The following is an 18,423-nucleotide window of genomic DNA, read 5'->3' on the forward strand; positions in this document are numbered from 1 at the left end:
GACTATTACACTGTACTAATCCCCATTTCCCATCCATTAGACACCTAACTCTTGCTTTGTTAAAACCTTTAACGCTGCCCAATGGTTCAGTTTATACCCATATGTGCACCTTTATCTTTAGAAAAGCTCCATTTTCCTTCTTCCACTGTGGCATGGAAGCAGTGAAGTCCACACATCACAGCATCAGACATAGTGGTGGTATCTTCCTAGTTTTCATCTGTTTCCAGACTCTTTTTTTCTATCTTTTCTGCTTCTCTGAGGCTCATGTTACTTATTTCTACTATAGCTCTATTATTTCTAAGTTCCAGAATCCTTCAGTCCAACTCCTTACTAGAAATCTTCGCTTAGACATAAAGCAACTCAAGTTTAAACCATCAGCTACTGAATACTACCTACTGTTTCCATTCTTTTTGGGCCATCAGTACTGTCATGCTTGCAACTGGTTTTGATTCCCGATCCTAGTTCTTAAATACCTCACACCAGGTTACTTTTTTTGCCCACACCTTAAATACCAATGTTCCTTAGGTTTCTATCCTGTCATATTGTCAACATAATTTCCTGTAGGTTGTCTGATCTAATCATTATTCCTAGCCCAGGCACTGCTGATAAACTCTAGACCCACTTATCCACCAGTGTACCAATTTTTACCTCAGTGCCCTCAAATCAAATATGCTTTAAATGGAATTCATCATCTCTTTACCCCCAAGTCATGTTCATTTTCCTTCCTATAATTCAAATATAAGGGAAAAAACTTGCCCAGGTCAGAAAGCCAGGTACTGACTGCTGTCTTCCTCACCCTCACACACACTTAAGCATCAAATTCTACCAAGTGCATGCCTTAATTTTAAGAACCCATCAACATCTCCTCACCCCATTACTATCCTCCTTAAGTTTAGGTTCTCGTTTCTGATCTGGGTTACAGCAAGAGCATCTTTTTTTTTTTTTTTGAAATTGGATATTGGTTTCTTTATTTTTTAAAAGGGTCTTTACTGAGGTATAAACATACAAGTTACATAAAATATACAGTAAGTTCTACTATATGTATATACACTTGAGAAACCAGCATACTCAAGATAATAGACATATCCATCACCCTCAAAGTGTCCTTAGGTTCCTGATGCTTCCTCCCCCCTCTGGAAACCAACTGCCTGCTTCTGTTCCATAGTCTGCCTTTTCTAGAGTTTTAAATAAAAAGAATCATATGGAATGTGCTCTTTTTTGTCTCACTTCTTGCATTTAGCCTATTATTTCATCCATGTTATTGTGTGTACCAATAATTCATGCCTTTTTTACTGCTGATAATTTGCATTATAGCAATAGTTTGTAACCTGTCTTCCTGCCATTATCATGCCTCTAAGCTCAAAATGGATTATAAAGACATAATATAAGATCAGAAACCATAAAACTTAGAGGAAAACACTGGCAGAACATTGTATAAAACATAAAATCACAGCAAAGTCCTCTATGACCCACTTCCCAGAGTAATGGAAATAAAAACAAGTGAGACCTAATTAAACTTAAAAGTTTTTGCATGGCAAAGGAAACTACATAAACAAACCGGGAAGACAATCTTCAGAATGGAAGAAAATAATAGCAAATGAAACAACTGACAAAGGATTAATTTCCAAAATATACAAGGAGCTCATAAAACTGAACACCAGAAAAACAACCCAATCAAAAAGTGGGCAAAAGACCTACTAAACAGACATTTCTCCAGAGAAGACATACAGATGGCTAATAAACACATGAAAAGATGCTCAACATCACTCATTGCTGCTGCTGCTGCTAAGTCACTTCAGTCATGTCCGACTCTGTGTGATCCCATAGATGGCAGCCCACCAGGCTGCCCCGTCCCTGGGATTCTCCAGGCAAAAACACTGGAGTTGGTTGCCATTTCCTTCTCCAATGTGCGAAAGTGAAAAGTGAAAGTGAAGTCGCTCAGTCATGTCCGACTCTTAGCGACCCCATGGACCGCAGCCTACCAGGCTTCTCCATCCATGGGATTTTCCAGGCAAGAGTACTGGAGTGGGGTGCCACTGCCTTCTCCGACATCACTCATTAGAGAAATGCAAATCAAAACTACAATTAGTTATCACCTCACACTGGTTAGAATGGCCAACATCAAACAATAAATACTACAGAGGGTGTGGAGAAAAGGGAACCCTTTCGCACTGTTGGTGGGAATGTAAACTGATACAGCCACAGTGGAAGACGGTATGGAGATTCCTCAAAAAACTAGGAGTAGAACTATCATATGAACCAGCAATCCCAGTACTTGGCATATATCCTGAGGAAATGAAAACTGAAAAACGCACATATACCTCAATGTTACTGAAGCACTATATATGATAGCTAGGACATGAAAGCAACCTAGATGTCCATCATCAGATGAATGGATAAAGAAACCGTGGTACATACATACAATGGAATATTACTCAGTCATAAAAGGAATGCATTTGAGTCAGTTCTAAAATGAGGTGGATGAACCTTGAGCCTATTATACAGAGTGGAGGAAGTCAGAAAGAGAAATATTATGTATTACCCCATATATATGGAGAAAGATGGTACTGAGGAACCTATTTACAGGGCAACAGTGGAGATGCAGACTTACGGACACGGGTAGCAGGGAGGGAAGGAGAGGGTGGGACAGATGGAGAGACTAACATGGAAGCATATCCACTACCATGTGTAAAACAGCCAGCCAATGGAAATTAGCTGTGTGACTCAGGGAACTCCAAGCAGGACTCTGTAAGAACCTAGAGGGGTGGGAGGCGGGGGGAGGTCAGAGAGGGAGGAGACACACGCATACCTATGGCTGACTCATCCTGATGTATGGCAGAGGCCAACACAGTATTGTGAAGCAATTTTCCTTCAATTAAAAATAAGTTAAAAAAAAAAAACTACAGGACAAAAAAAAATGATGTTGCACATATACATTTATTGACAAGAAAAGCTACCTACAATAAAGTGGAAAAAAAGCAGGTTACAAAGTAGTTTAACTGTAAGATAAAATTCTGGAAAAAGAAAAAAAAATTCTGGAAAAAGAATATAGGAGATGAAAAAAGTGTCCTCTCTCAGCGAATCATGTATGATTTTTTTCCTGTTTATTTTTATTTTCTATAACAAACCTCCATAAGCTACATAAAATACATATATGCAACTCCCATAGCTCTCTACAGATCTCAGGAAAAAGTCCAAACTCAATCCATAGCCCATATGCCCTGCTCTACTCCTGATCTCATCCTCTTTCAAACCTCTCAGTGCCTTGAAGGACCCATATGCTCCCTGGGCTCCATCTGAGGACTGGTTCAGGTATCCATCCACTTTTCAACTTGCCCAGAAGAGGCTTTCCTGAGCTGTCCCTCACCACTCCCCAACACCAGAGTAAAGGTTAGAGATATCTCCCTCAATGTCACACTCTTTGAGCCCACCTCTCTTGTGCTACTCAGCTTTATAACACAAGCTTCTCTTCATTTCCTTCACTCCTAGCATAAAACCTAGCATGTAACAGGGACACAAATGTTTGTTGAATGAACAAATCAAGGAACACTAGGAATACAACTATCTTGGCCTAGTGATTTTTAATTAAGTCTCTGGCTGCTTTGGGCCATGACAGTGTTTTTTTACGGAAGTTCTAAGTTGAAGGTAAAGACAGACAATGTTCATGCAGCTCCAGAGGGTGAGAGAGAGACCAGTAGAGAAATTCAGTGGAGGCAGATTTGAACTTATTATGTATCTACCTTGTGATTTACTACCTCACATGACAGAATCAGTTTTTCATCCTTAAGAGTTCCAAAAGTGGTTGAAGACCCTCCATAAGAATGCTGTTAAAGAAGTTCTCATACAAGGCAGGGAGGTCAGAACTATCACTTCCAAGGCTGCTCCATGCAGTGCTAAATTCTGATATTCTATGATAGGCTCTTCAGTCTGATGAAAACTGCTAACTTCTTTGTATGTGTGTTTTGCTTTTTATTTTCTATTTTTTTCTTTCAAAACTGCTAACTTCTAGTAATTTATGTAAACTATAGGCTCCAAACCCTTTATAAACACAGTATATCCTTTGAAATGATGGTTAGCTTTACTAGAAACAAACTTCCTTGATTTTTAACAGCACTCATTTTATTTTTTGAAACTGGTTTACTTTTGCATCATGACATTTTGAAACTTATACATGGATGTGATTGATGTAGAAACAAATGGTCTTAGAGATAATTTTAGGAACACTGTAAATGTCTGTCATTTTAGAAACCCACTGTGCTAGCAGATTAGGTTCTCTTACTATCCAGGATCTATGGAAACTTAGCAGATTGTTTTTAAGGTATCTGTTATTAATGTATAAATAAATGCAATAATGAACACAATGGAGAAAACAATTAAGAGTCATAACTTTTTGAAGATCATGTTCAAGATGAATAATTATTTCCGTACTGTCAACTTTTCCCTGCTCCTCAAATCAAATTGTTTCCTTTTTTGTCTTAGTTACACTTCTGCTAGAATGGAGTAAATCTGAATGAGTGAACATGGCACTTCCATCTTTACTTTCAAAAAACTCTCAAACCAATCTTTAAATCAAATATTAAAATCTTCTTAAGAATTTTCAAAAAGGAGTCAAAAGACAAATATTACAATAAAAAATTAACAGAAAAATAATCAGACATACCTGGTCCTTTTCAAGTGTAAGTATCTGATAGCCAGTTGTTCTACTGCATATTAGTTTTCCACTGCTATCAAAAGAGGCCAAACGTAATCTAGAATAAAAACACACGAACAAAAAAAAAAAAATGATTTTTTAAAGTGCAGATTAAATAAGCCCTACTTTACTTTAATTTCTACTTTTTTCTTCCATATTCTTTTACTTTATTTTTAAATTTTTATTTACTTACTCTCTAGAAGTCTTTTATTTGGTAATACTTTGCAAAGTCTTTTCAAACTATAAACTGATTCCGTTTATATTTTTAAGCTTGTGCTATTATATATATCTGGGATATAAATATAAATTTATGTTATGCCTTTTTGTGATAAAATATACATAAAACTTACCATTTTAACCAAGTTTAAGTGTATAGTTCTTAACACCGAACACATTTCACACTGTTCCGTTGTAGTCAATACCACCATCCATCCAGAACCTTTACTTCTTCCCCAAATGAAACTCTGTACACAGTTACATGAATTCCCCATTTCTACCTCAGCCCCTGACAATCACCATCCTATTTTCTGTCTCTATAAACTCGTCTACTCTATGTACCTCATGTAAGTGGAATCATACAGTGTATGAACTTTTGTAACTGGCTTATATCACTTAGCATAGTGTCTTCAAGGTTCATGTTACAGCACATGTCAAAATCTCCCTCCACTGTAAGGCTGAATAATATTCTGTTTTAGGTATATACTATGTTTTTATCTGTCCATCTGTTGACACTTGGGTTGCATCCACCTTTTGACTATCGTGAATAATGTTGCTATGTATACAAGTATGTTTGAGTCCTTGGTTTCAATTCTCTAGGGGTAAATAACCAGAAGAGAAATCGCTGGGTGATATGGTAATTCTATGTTTAATTTTTTGAGGAAATGCCGTACCATTTTCCACAGAGTTTGCACCATTTTAACATTCCTAAATTTCTCCACATCTTCACCAACACTTTTGTTTTTGATATTAGCCATCCTAACGGGTGTGAGGTGATGTCTCACTATGGTTTTGATCTGCATTTTCCTAATGATTAGTGATGCTGAGCATCTTTTCATGTGCTTATTGGTCATTTGTACATTTTCTTTGGAGAAGCATTTATTTAAGTTCTTTGCCCATTTTTGAATCAGTTTTTGTTGTTGTTGTGGAATTTAGATGTTCTCTATGTATTCTGGATATTAACTCATCAGATATATGGTTAGCAAATATTTTTTTCCTATTCCACGGGTTACCTTTTCACTTTGTTAAGTGTCCTTTGGCACATGATTTAATTTTGATAAGTTCAACATTTTTTTTTGGTTATTGTTGCCTGTGTTTTGGTATCATATTGAAGAAATCACTGTCAAATTTAGTATCAAAAAGCTTCCTTCCTGTTTTCTTCCAAGAGTTATTTTATTGTTTTGGCTTGTATGTTTAGGTCTTTGATTCATTTTGAGTTAATTTTTGTGTATGGTGTAACATAAATATGACTTCCCAGGTGGCACAGTGGTAAAGACTCTGCCTGCCAATGCAGGAGATAAGAGTTTGATCCTTGATACGGGAAGATCGCCTAGAGAAGAAAATGGCAACCCACTCCAGTATTCTTGCCTGGAAAATTCCACAGACAGAGGAGACTTGCCAGCTACAATCTGTGGGGCCACAAAGAGTCGGACATGTCTGAGCATACACACACACAAGGTAAATATGAATCCAGGACTTTTAAATAATCTGTTCAATAAGCTATTTTCCAATTTGTCAGCATCCTCTCCAGAAAAATATTGCCAGCTCAACTATTAGGCAAAGTTGGACATCTGAAATCCTATAGAAAGTTAAGGATAATATGAGACATGTTTTCCTATAAAAGTACCTTGTTGTATTTCCAGTTTGGATCTTTTAGGATTAGCAGCAAGGAAATAACTTTAAGCCCAGTATCAAGCCTATACTATTTATATTTTAGCACATTCTTTCTTCCTGATATATTAGATCTAGGTTTTATACTTTAGATTATTAATATACTTTATAGGAATGGAGCTTTATCATTTCCTTCCCGTTTCATTGTATATTGTATCTTACCAAAGTTCTACCACTGTTGGTATAAATTATGGTTTTATTTCATTTTTATAGTTCTTCTGGAGTGAGGAAGAGTGGGGTGGGAAAACTTCATCCTACCTAAATGCTATGCTCCTTCGAGGCTGTAAACTGACAGATCCACTACATGGCTGATTCAGTGTATTGCGTTTGAAAATGATGTATCGATTGGTGTAAGTTACAAGCAGGTCAAAGCCGAAGTTAAAACCTGTCCACCGCCAGCAGTACTGAAATACAAGGAGAAAGATTAACTTCAGTTTATCATACTAGCAAGTCAGAAACTAAAAGATCAAAACGTCTTTTCTAAATTCATTTCAAATATTCCTCTATCATGGTTTCCTAATTTTGTCAGTGCTTAAGACTTACCACACAGAATATATCTGTGAGACATATGAAAGGTTTACTACACAGACATGGTATATATCAAAGCCAGCAAAAGCAGCCTTTATAATCATTATTCCTTAAGGTACTTTCTTACTATTGTCTCTTTATGATTTATTTCATCAATCCACACTGTAATTTTATCATAACTAATATGGCTTTTTACTACAATTCAAAGGAGGTATATAGTTTAGGAAACTAGGAGTCTAGATAAAGGTAGTAAGAATCCATTAAAATTTCTCCTGCTTTAAAAATACTCTGAAATACCTTAAGTGATACCTTGTGTGATCTCTCTTACATGTAAAATCTAAAAAAAAAAAAGTATTAAAAAACTCCTAAGCTCACAATTACAGAGAACAGCTTGGTAGTTGCCAGAGTTTAAGGGGTAGGGAGTAGGAGAAATGAATGAATACTGCTTTAAAAAAAAAAAAAAAAAGGTTTAAATTAAATTATAAAAATACTCTAAACTAACCAACAGAATCACCAACTGAGATATTTTAAATACCATCAGGAGGGACTTCCCTAGTGGCTCAGTGGTAAAGAATCTGCCTGCCAATGCAGGAGGCACAGGTTTAGATCCCTGACCCAGGAAGATCCCACGTGCTGTGGAGCAACTAAGCTAGTGCGCCACAACTATTAAGCCTGTGCTCTAGAACCCGGGAACTGTAACCACCCCGTCCACACGCCCTTAGAGCCTGTGCTCCGCAACAAGACAAGCCACCGCAATGAGAAGCCCATGCACCACAACTAGAGAAAAAGCCCACAGAGCAACCAAGATCCCAGTGTAGCCAAAAAATAAATAACTAAAACCATCATGAGGCTCACAAGTGTGTTTATTCTATTAACTAATAGTCAACAGACACTATTAAGTAAAGTGGCATGCTACAATGAAGCTGAAGTTAGGGCTTTGAGTGCTTGGTTGACACTATGAATTACAACATTAAATCAACAGTTCATTGATTATTTATTGAGCACATATTTTGTGCCAGGTACTGCTCTAGTCATTGAAGAAATGGCAGTAAATAAGTTTCAGCCCTAGTAAATGTATATTTTAATACATGTATGTTTCTGTGGAGGAGGACAGAATGTAATTCCAGGAGAGCGAGACAGGGCAGAGGATGGGGGCTGGCAGCTGGGGAGCCTACTGGTTCAGGCTGGTCAGGGGACGTCTAAGGAGAGCTACATGACCAGTGCCCTGAGTCAACTAACGAGCGGACCAGGTAGCTATCTGGGAAAAAGTGACTTAGACAAAGGGAACAATGAGTCCAAAGCTCTGGAGGTAAAAACAGCTTGGCATATCTGAAGAACAGCAAAAAGGGCCATGTGGCTAGGGTAATAACTGAGGGGGATAGAAGCTGGAGATGAGTTCAGAGAGCCAGTCAGGGGCCAGAGAATATAAGGCCTAGTGTCCACAGTAGAGAAGAGTTTGGATTTCTTCTAAATGTGATAAAAGTCTAATGGAAAATTTTAGAGAAGGAGGTAACATGATCTAACTTGCATTTTAAAAAGATGATTTTGGCTGTTGTGTGGAAAACAGAATGTACCACAAGAGTAAAAAGAGGGAGAGCAGTTATGAAGCTACAATATAGTCCAGGCAAGGGGTACTGAAGACTTGGATTTGGGTCACAGTAGAAGAGAGGGCAAGTATATTTTGAAGCTATATATTTAAAGGAACTTCTTACAGACAACAGGTGTGGAATAAAAGAAAGAAGAACCCAAAATTTGGAGCTTATACAATGAATGAACAAAGGAGCTATTTATGGGTTGAAGAATACTTGGGAAGGAGGAGTCTGGCAATGAAAATCAGAGTTTAGCTGGGCCTATTCTATTTGAGATGCTATTAGGATTCTAAGAAAGATGTCACATGAGAAATTGGATACAGGGGTTAGAAACTGGTGTTAAGTCATAGAACTAGGGGAGATCACTTAGGAGCCAGCCAAAGAGCAAAGACAAGGAAGAAGTCCAAGTACTGATCCTCCAGTCATATCAACATTTGTTGAGAAAGAGAAGGATCTAGCAAAGACTTAGAGGAAGCATCCAATTAGGTAGAAAAAAAACCAGCACAGTGTGCTCTCCTGGAAGTCACAGAGAAAATCTCCAAGGAGTGAGTGAGCAGATGGGTCACGCTGCCAAAAACTTTCAGAAGACTAAAAACTACTTGATTTGGTAATGCAGGAATCAGTGGTGATAGTGGCATGGTAGTTTCACTTGAGTTTATTGGAGTAAATGAATTGGAATGAAGACAGGCAACTTTTTTCAATGAGTTTTGCTTAAAAATGGTGCAGGGAAATGGAGTGGGAGCTAGAGTGGAATGTGGGGCAGGGAATGGTTTAAGATGGGTGATGCTATAGCATGTTATATGCTAAATCAGAATGATGCAGAAGAGAAAAACTGACAACGCAGGAGAGGGAGGTGATGACTATATGAACAAACCTTCTGAATATGTGAGAAGGGATGGGGTCGTTACAGAAGGAGGGGATGGATTAGGACAGACACATACAGTTCATCCATTCTGATAAAAGTGCAACACATGGCTACAGATGCAGGTAGACTGGTAGTATTGTTGGTAGAAGATGCACAGATTCTCTTCCTATTGCCTTTATTTTCTGAGTAAAGAAGCAACGCCAATGGATAAGAATAAGGGTGGCAGCACTGCCCTTGAGAAGGTATGAGAGTTACTCCAAGTGTGGGAGGATAAGTTCACTAGGGAGATGCAAGGATCACACAGCATTAAAGACCTGCTTGAAGTTTACAGTTACAAACAAAACCTGCTGGGGTATATTTGGTGTTTTTCCTTAGTTGAATTCATTTGTATGGAAGCAGGCATGGAAAGCAGGGGTTTCCCTGGCAGCTCAGTGGGAAAGAATCCACCACTCCAATATTCTTGCCTGGGAAGTCCCATGGATAAAAGAACTTAGCAGGCTATAGTCCATGGGGTCTCAAATGACTCAGACATGACTTAGCGACCAAACAACAATAATTGGCATGAAGAGCATGGAAAGGGGGGATTTAACAAGAACTGAGGACTAGCCAGGTGAATTTGACAGAGTGAAAAAGGGAAAAGAGAAATTAAGAGTATAAGCCAGGGACCAATTTCAAGACGTAACATAAAATTTAAGTCAAGTAAAGAAAGAAGTAGGGATGTGGTGAGAAGGTAACGGGAAAAAGACAATAAGGACAATGTAATGTACATTCCAGTGGGGTCAGAAAGATGTTGGGAGGTCAAATACTAGAGGGAGAGCACTACAAAGATACACTCTGCAAACGGTGTGCTTAAAATGGAGATTTTGAAGGGGGTGTATGAACCAGGCATACAAAAACGGAGGATATACTTACAGGAAATGGGTACCTGAGGTAGAGTGGAACACAAGATCATGGAGGGAAGGAAGGTTCAGGAAAAGATACTAAAACCACTGAGACTGCTAAGAAAAGTGGGGAGAAAGCAAGCCAGCGAGCCCAGGGAGTGATGGCCATAGTCAGAGTACTGAGTGGTGAAGAAGTATGCTTGTCAAAGGAGATATCATTCAAGTATGATGAGGGTGGAACAAGGTCTGGGAGCGGCAACTAGGATGACTAAGGAAGATGCTATTTCTCATTCATATTCTCATCATTTATCACAACTGTTAACACAAACATAAAATAATAAATCTTTCAAAACTTAAAAGTTAAAATGAGGAAAAATCTGGGAGACAAATAACCAAATGGTGATCTAAATTAGGCTGGCTATCTGTTTCACATATGATAATATAGATCGCCAGTCCAGGTTTGATGCATGAGACAGGGTACTCAGGGCTGGTGCACTGGGATGACCCTGAGGGATGGGATGGGGAGGGAGGTGGGAGGGGGGTTCAGGATGGGGAACACATAGAAATAAAAAGTTTTAAAAAAAAAATTAGGCTGATTTTTTTTTTAAAGATAAAAATTACAATTAGGGTAGAGTTTAAAAAAAAAATGTAGTTCATGTCTCCTTAATGGCTGTAAAATCAATTTAATGAGTCACACTCAGTTTTTAAAAATAAATTAAGTCGAAACAAAGCTTGGGACACAGAAGCTGTAAGCACTGTTTTGTAACACTTTTGTTTCCCTTATAAGCATTTGTACTGGGTGGTAATGAAAAACAATTCTTAATGTGGATGGCAATCAAATCAAAAAGGTTTGAATGTCTTTGATCTAGGGTTGTAACTGTAAAATAGAATCACTCTTAAGACTATGTAATGGCTCTCATTAAAGATATTAAGATATTAATAGGATAAACTTATTTATCTTAATTTCTGGATTACTGAGGGATCTTCTCATATCTCTTATCCAGTCTTATCATATCTTATCTCCAGAAGTTCAACAGTCTCATGAAAGGCTGACAAATCAGTCACCACTAAGCATGTAACTCCTTGTCCAGGAGATCATGCTACAGAAACTAAAACACACAAAAATGCTCTTCTGAGTTGTAACATATATCATGACTGTTACTGATTGCATACTTTGCACTAACAGTATAACAATTTGTATAAGACTATACAACTGAGTTACAACCCATACTTACTTCACCATCTTTGGCAAGCTTTCTACCACACCTCATGCTGTTTCCCTCTAGTTCTTCTTTATTAATTTCTTGAGGCCTAGAAATATACATAAAATATGAAATCTCATAGAAAATAAGCAACTATTAATTGAAAAATAATTGTGAGTTCAAATCAATAGGAATAAATTGCTACTACATTCAAAATTTTGTGGTGTAGATAAGATCAAAATGCAGGGATTAAACCTAGCCCATTACCTTTGCTAAATAAAAAAATTTTAAATCTTTAGTGTTTCACTTATTGCCTTGACTTCTAGAACACTTTTACAAGAGCACAGTAAAACCAGAGAAGAGGTGGGGGAAATCTACAAGAAATTCTGCTTACTAAGAAAGAAAAATACTTAAAGTCTAACTATTAAGTAAAATTTATTAAAATCTATTATATAAGATGTGACTTGGTATCATCTATTATTACTGTTTCACACACAACCCATTTTTTAAGAGTAGAAAAACCAAGTTCAGCATTTAACAGAAAACTGCTGTAGAACTTTATCAATTAATCTTTACTTGGCCCTTTAAAAACCATAATCAACTAAGAGAGACAGTGTTATTTCAGTATGAAATAATAAAATGACATTATTACTAGCTTAGAATACCAAATGATAAAAGTAATGTAATATATTCATTCATATATAGCATTTATTAAGTACCAAGATACTGGGGCTATCATCATCTCATAAATATACTGAAACAAATACAACAGATAAAAATTAATTAAATGTAGATAAAATAAAACATGCCCTTGACACCCAAGACCCCAGGGAGATAGACTCAAGTAATAATATAATAATGTGGAGAGAACTAATGTTAAGAGCATGAAGAAGGCACAGGTTTATTGCCTGGGGTTAGAGTGGGATCACCATTGAGGAAGTATTATTTGTGCATGAGAAGGAGTTTCTTGAGGTAGAGGTCAGGGATGACCTCTGCAGAAGGCCATTCCATGCAGAAGCTCAGTAGGTAGAAAAGGACCAGAGCATGAAAGGATACCAAATGTGTGAGAATGCAGTGCAGGCAGAACCTAAAACGAGCACGAGAGACAAAGCAAAAGGCATTTGGGACAGACTGCTGAAGAGCTGCCCCTGCTACACTAGTATAAGCTTCAAGATGAGAGAGTTCCCATGTATTTTTTGTTACTTTAAAATTTTTTCTTATGAAAAATTTAAAACATGTAAAAGTAAACAGCATAATGAGTCAAGTTTTTTCTTACCATCTAGGTTCAGTAATTTTTAGTTTTACTCTCAACCCACTTCTCCCCACACTCCTCCCAACTATTTCTGAGGCTGATCCTCCAGACACCATATCCTTTAATCTGTAAATAGATTCTTATTCTTAAGAATAAGAACTTTCAAAAAATATTGACACAGATTTATCACACATGAAGCAATAATCCCTAACTAACCTCAAGTGTCCCTGGTCCTATTTAAGCAGGGAAGTGAAATTATATTTATACGTAGGAAGATAATCCTGTTGGCAATGTGGAAAAGAGTTTGGAAGTGGAGAACCCTGGAGGGAGACTTTACTTGATGATAACTCCCTAGAGTCCAGGGAGTACACTGTCTTTCTCATTTTACTGGCCGTGCAGTAGCCAGAAGATGCTCAGCATGTGTGGAATAGAGTGCTTCACTAGGGGCAATACAGTCATATACTTCTGAGGGCAAGAAAACCACTTATTCTAGCTCAGACTCTTTGGTAAGACTCTATATTATAAACTCAAAAAGGGTATACATGAGAAAAATCTTGGGAAAAAAAAAAAAGACCATCCATCGTATAAAAACTGAATATACAAAAGAAGTAGGTAGGATGGTTTATAAAATATTTCATACATTACAAAATTCTTCACATCCGAATTCCAATAAATAATTTACTTTCATTGTTTGGAGGGATTTTTCTTATTCCTATTCCAACTATCTTACTATATTTCTGCAAAGTAAGTATGCTGTGAATATATCTGGGAGAAGATGAGATATAAATTATAAGTAAATAGAAACTAAGAACCCTGGACAACAATCTTGTAATCATTATCATGAGTTTACAGAACCCTTTCACATACTCACTGTTTAGATATAAACACACTAGACTATTATTTTAGTAAGTTTTCTGGTATATAAAAATAAAAGAGACTGGGGCAGGAAAAAAATTAAATGTAAAGCCCTTCTATAAACTTATAGGTGGACTGTCTCTTCATACTGCCTATACCAAGGAGCTAGTATAAAGATCAAACAATAAATGTGGAAGTACTTCTGTGAACTGCAGAGCACTACACACTGAAAAAACAGATAATATGTTTCCTCTTAAAATGAAGACAGTACAGAAATATTTTGTAGAGGCGTCATGTGCTTTTGACAAAGACACCTATATCTAAATGAGTTAATTCATCTTAAAGTCTTCAAAAAACCGATCACATTAGTGAAAATTTGACAATATCACCACAAATAAGACAATCAGCTTTACCTATACATATATATGAAGATCATGCTTTATGAAAGCATTATTCCAAGTAACATTTCAATTAAGTTAAAAGAAAACTGTAACACTGAGACAAAGCACATAAATTATTCAATTTTACTAATAAATGACAATGCAAATACCCCATTATACTAATTGACCAGAAAGATAAATATTTATAATATTGACAGTTAAAGAAATATAAGAATAAAAGTTGACTACATGATCTTTTCTCTAACAGCTCTTGATTTTAATACTGTTTTTTTCAACATAATGAGTCCATTTAAAAATTCATAGCAAAATCCACACACCTATCATCAATTAATCTACAATAATGGAGGCAATAATATACGAAGGGGAAAAGATAGTCTCTTCAACAAGTGGTGTTGGGAAAGCTGGACAGTTACATGTAAATCAATGAAATATGAACACTTCCTCACACTATATACCAAAAAGAAAAAACAGTTTATATACCTAAGTATAAAGACATGACAGCATAAAACTCCTAGAAAAGAATAGGGAAAACATTCTCAGATATAACCCAAGCAATATTTTTTTAGATCAGTCTTGCATGGCCAAAGAAATGAAAGCAAAAATGAACAAATGGGACCTAATCAAAGTTAAAAGCTTTTGCACAACAAAGGAAACCATAAACAAAATGAAAAGACAACCGACTGAATAGGAAAAAATACTTTCAAATGATTTGACTTTCAAGGAATGTTAATATCCAATACATACAAACAGCTCATACAACTCAAAAAGAGAATGAACAACCCAATCAAAAGTGGCCAGAAGACCTAAATAGACAATTCTCTAAGGAAGAAATACAGACAGCCAACGGGCACGTGAAAAGATGCTCAATATCACTAATTATTAGAGAAATACAAATCAAAACTACAATAAGGTATACTCTCATACCAGTCAGAATGGCCATCATTAAAAAGTCTATAAATAATAAATCTGGAGAGGGTATGAAGAAAAGGGAATTTTCCTACACTGTTAATTGGAATGCAAATTGGTGCAACTGCCATGAAAAACTGGTGCAGAGGTTCCTTAAAAAACTAGATTAGAGCCACCATATGATCAAGCAATGCCATTCCCAGGCATATTTCCCAAAATGATGAAAACTCTAATTCAAAAGGATACATGCACCCTAGCACTATTTACAGTAGCCAAGACATCTAAGTAACCCAAGGGCCCATCAACAGATGATTGTCTTAGAAAGATATGGTGTACACACACATAAATATATAAAGTTGAATATTACTTAGCCATAAAAAAGAATGAAATAATGCCATCTGCAGCAACATGGATGGATCTAGAGAATATTGTACTATGTGAAGTAAGTCAGACAAATTATCATATGATATCACTTATACATGGAATCTAAAAAACAATAAAAATGAATCTATACAAAAATACCCAACAAACTTGCTTATAAAACAGAATCAGATTCACAGGCATAGAAAACAAACTTATGGTTACTAAAGGGGAAAGGCTTGGGGTGTAGGGATAAATTACGAGTATGAGGTTAACAGATACAAACAACTATACATAAAACAGATAAGCAACAAGGATTTACTGTAGAGCCCAGGGAACTATATTCAACATCTTGTAATAGATTATGATGGAAAATAATCTGAATATAAATATATATATATAACTGGATCTTTTTGATGTACACCTAAAACACAATATTGTAAAATCAACTAAATTCAGTATTAAAAAAATTTTTTTTTTTTTTTAAATAATCCTATGATGTACCATGGGGGCTTCCCTGGTGGCTCAGACAGTAAAGAATCTGCCTGCAATGTGAGTTCCATCTCTGGGTCAGGAAGATCCCCTGGAGAAGGGAATGGCCACCCCACTCCAGTATTCTTGCCTGGAGAATTCCATGGACAGAGGAGCCTGGCAGGCTACAGTTCATAGTGTCACAAGGAGTCAGATATGAGTGTGCGTGTCACACACACACACACACACACACACACACACACACACGATAGGAGTCAGATATGAGTGTGCGTGTCACACACACACACACACACACACACACACACACACACACACACACACACGATATACTATACTTACCCCACCTCACTGTCTTGTTCTGCTCGGAGCATAGCCAGCCACTGCTGTTTATACACAGAAGATAGCCATTCTAAAGTGTAAAAACAAATATAATATAATAAGAAATATGGAAAAACAAAGGATTTAAAATTTTAAGATGTTGATAAAATTTTTACCATCTTAAAATTCAAATTTAAAATGGCAATAAGTAAAGCTGGTCATTTGTATTTTACAAATATGCTACAACATATGGCCTTTAAAGTGGTAAACGTTATCTTCCTTTGCCTTAGGACAGACTCTACTTTAAACACATATATTTAAATTTTTAGTTAAAAGTGTATTCTTACATTTAATGGTTTTCTCTTCATAGCTCATACTGATTTTCATGTAAGAAACATACCAAAAGTATTATTTTCAGTGTTTACAAAAGCTTTAATAGAAAATTGAATAATGGAATGTTCCTGTACTGAATTATCTAAAAGCAACTAAATAATGAGAAGTAAACCATTTCTAAATTATTAGATGAATCAAGCACACTCAATAAATAATTCTGACACATTAGGTTTAGATAACTATTATAATTAAAATTACTGTAAATGCAACATAATAGATGTTTTCCTTCAGTAGTAAGCATATTAATTTTTCTATAAAATGAGACTTTGGAAACTGAAATTTTAATTATTTTACATAAAAACATGGACTTACTAAAAACCTAAGTAGAACTGGCTTAGCACCATATTTATTTTTTTGTTCTTATTTATTCCCAACTAAAAGGACAGTTTTTCTAATTTTTAAGTTAAGTGATTTGTCTATCTCTACCAAAAGGCAGGGGGAAAACCCTAGCGCAATTAAAATCTGGATGTTCATGTCATAATTCTCTACCGAATAAAGGTACCCAGATGATTTGCACTGATTTATTAGTGTCCTTCCTCAATATCCTCCATAAATATACTTTTGAGTGTTTCTTTCCTCAAAATAATATTGTTGCCATTATAAAGAATAACTGCTAAATATCTAGGTGACAAACAATTCATCTTTAGTAGGTAAAGATTAACAGCAAAGTTTATGTGACTCAGTATATCTACGAACATATTCAATCTCACTTGCAATGTATTTGGATTTTTAAGTTTTGTTTTACTGTATTTTATTTTTTTAAAAAACAGCTGACCCCTTCCCGTTAAAATGATTTCTCAACTCACTACAGGTTATGCCTATAGTTTGAAATTCACTGATTTAGAGATAGAATATGGTTTTTCATTATTTACTTATAAAAATGTAATGAAAAGGTTATACATTCACATTCACAAATATCATATAAGCTATATTCCATGAAAATGATTTAAAACTTAGTTTCAACAACTTTGAATAATCTCCTTTAAAACTAAAAAACTTTTTTTTTTTTTTGGTTGTGCCATGGAGTTTCCTAAAAACATTTTTAACAAGTTAAAAATGTGTGTAGGTATTTTTGTCCCTCCTTTCTTGCCTTTATCTAAAGGTAAAAAGTCAAATTAGAAATCTTTTCAATCACTGGTAGTTCATCCAATAGCATCAGCCTCAAATAAGTCAACAGAACCACTGGTTCGAAAGCAGTGCTGACAGATGATACATAAGGAGAAATCCCTGAAAAAAACAAGACTGAAAAACATGGGATGAAAAGTGAAACAACTGCCTTTATGTAGAGCTTTTAATATGATTATATGCAGACATATCTCCAAAAGGTAGAGTTTGCCAGAATCCTCTTCGGCAGTTAGTGTTGTAGAAAGATTCTGAAAAAGTGCCTTCAAGAAACTTCCACTTAGTGAAAACAAGTTCAACCACTTATTTTAAACTTTATCGGACCAAAATCCGAAACAAACTCCAAATTGGCACATCAAGGAGGCACTGGATAGCACTATAAATCAGCAGTTGCAGATGTAATGATAATAGTCTTAAATGTAAACACAGTACTTTTCTAATAGAAAAAGGTGAGAATGAATTTATTTAGATAATTTCTCTTGTCTTATACAAAGGATGTGGGGAAGGGGGTCTCCAAGAGCAAACTGTTTGAAAATCTAAATGTCTTAGATTTACAAAACTTTAAAAAACAGAAAGATAAGATACACCCCTAGCTTGCTTAAATGAAAAAGTGTATATTCAGGTATTTCCTGAAAAATCTGTATGCAGGTCAAGAAGCAACAGTTAGCACTGAACATGGAAC

General features: G+C 35.9%; 1 protein-coding gene across 1 annotated transcript in view; it reads right to left on the reverse strand.

The window, feature by feature from the left end:
- Positions 1-18,423, reverse strand: part of GMCL1 (germ cell-less 1, spermatogenesis associated) — a 47,625-nt gene that overhangs the window by 3,154 nt on the left and 26,048 nt on the right. Inside the window, exons 10-13 of the mRNA XM_043468975.1 lie at positions 16,248-16,317; positions 11,676-11,751; positions 6,836-6,981; positions 4,661-4,748 (exon numbers count right to left, since the gene is read on the reverse strand). Of these exons, the coding sequence (XP_043324910.1) occupies positions 4,661-4,748; positions 6,836-6,981; positions 11,676-11,751; positions 16,248-16,317 (380 nt within the window). The remainder of the gene's footprint in view (positions 1-4,660; positions 4,749-6,835; positions 6,982-11,675; positions 11,752-16,247; positions 16,318-18,423) is intronic.

Source organism: Cervus canadensis, chromosome 5 (assembly GCF_019320065.1).
Source record: "Cervus canadensis isolate Bull #8, Minnesota chromosome 5, ASM1932006v1, whole genome shotgun sequence".
NCBI lineage: Eukaryota > Metazoa > Chordata > Mammalia > Artiodactyla > Cervidae > Cervus > Cervus canadensis.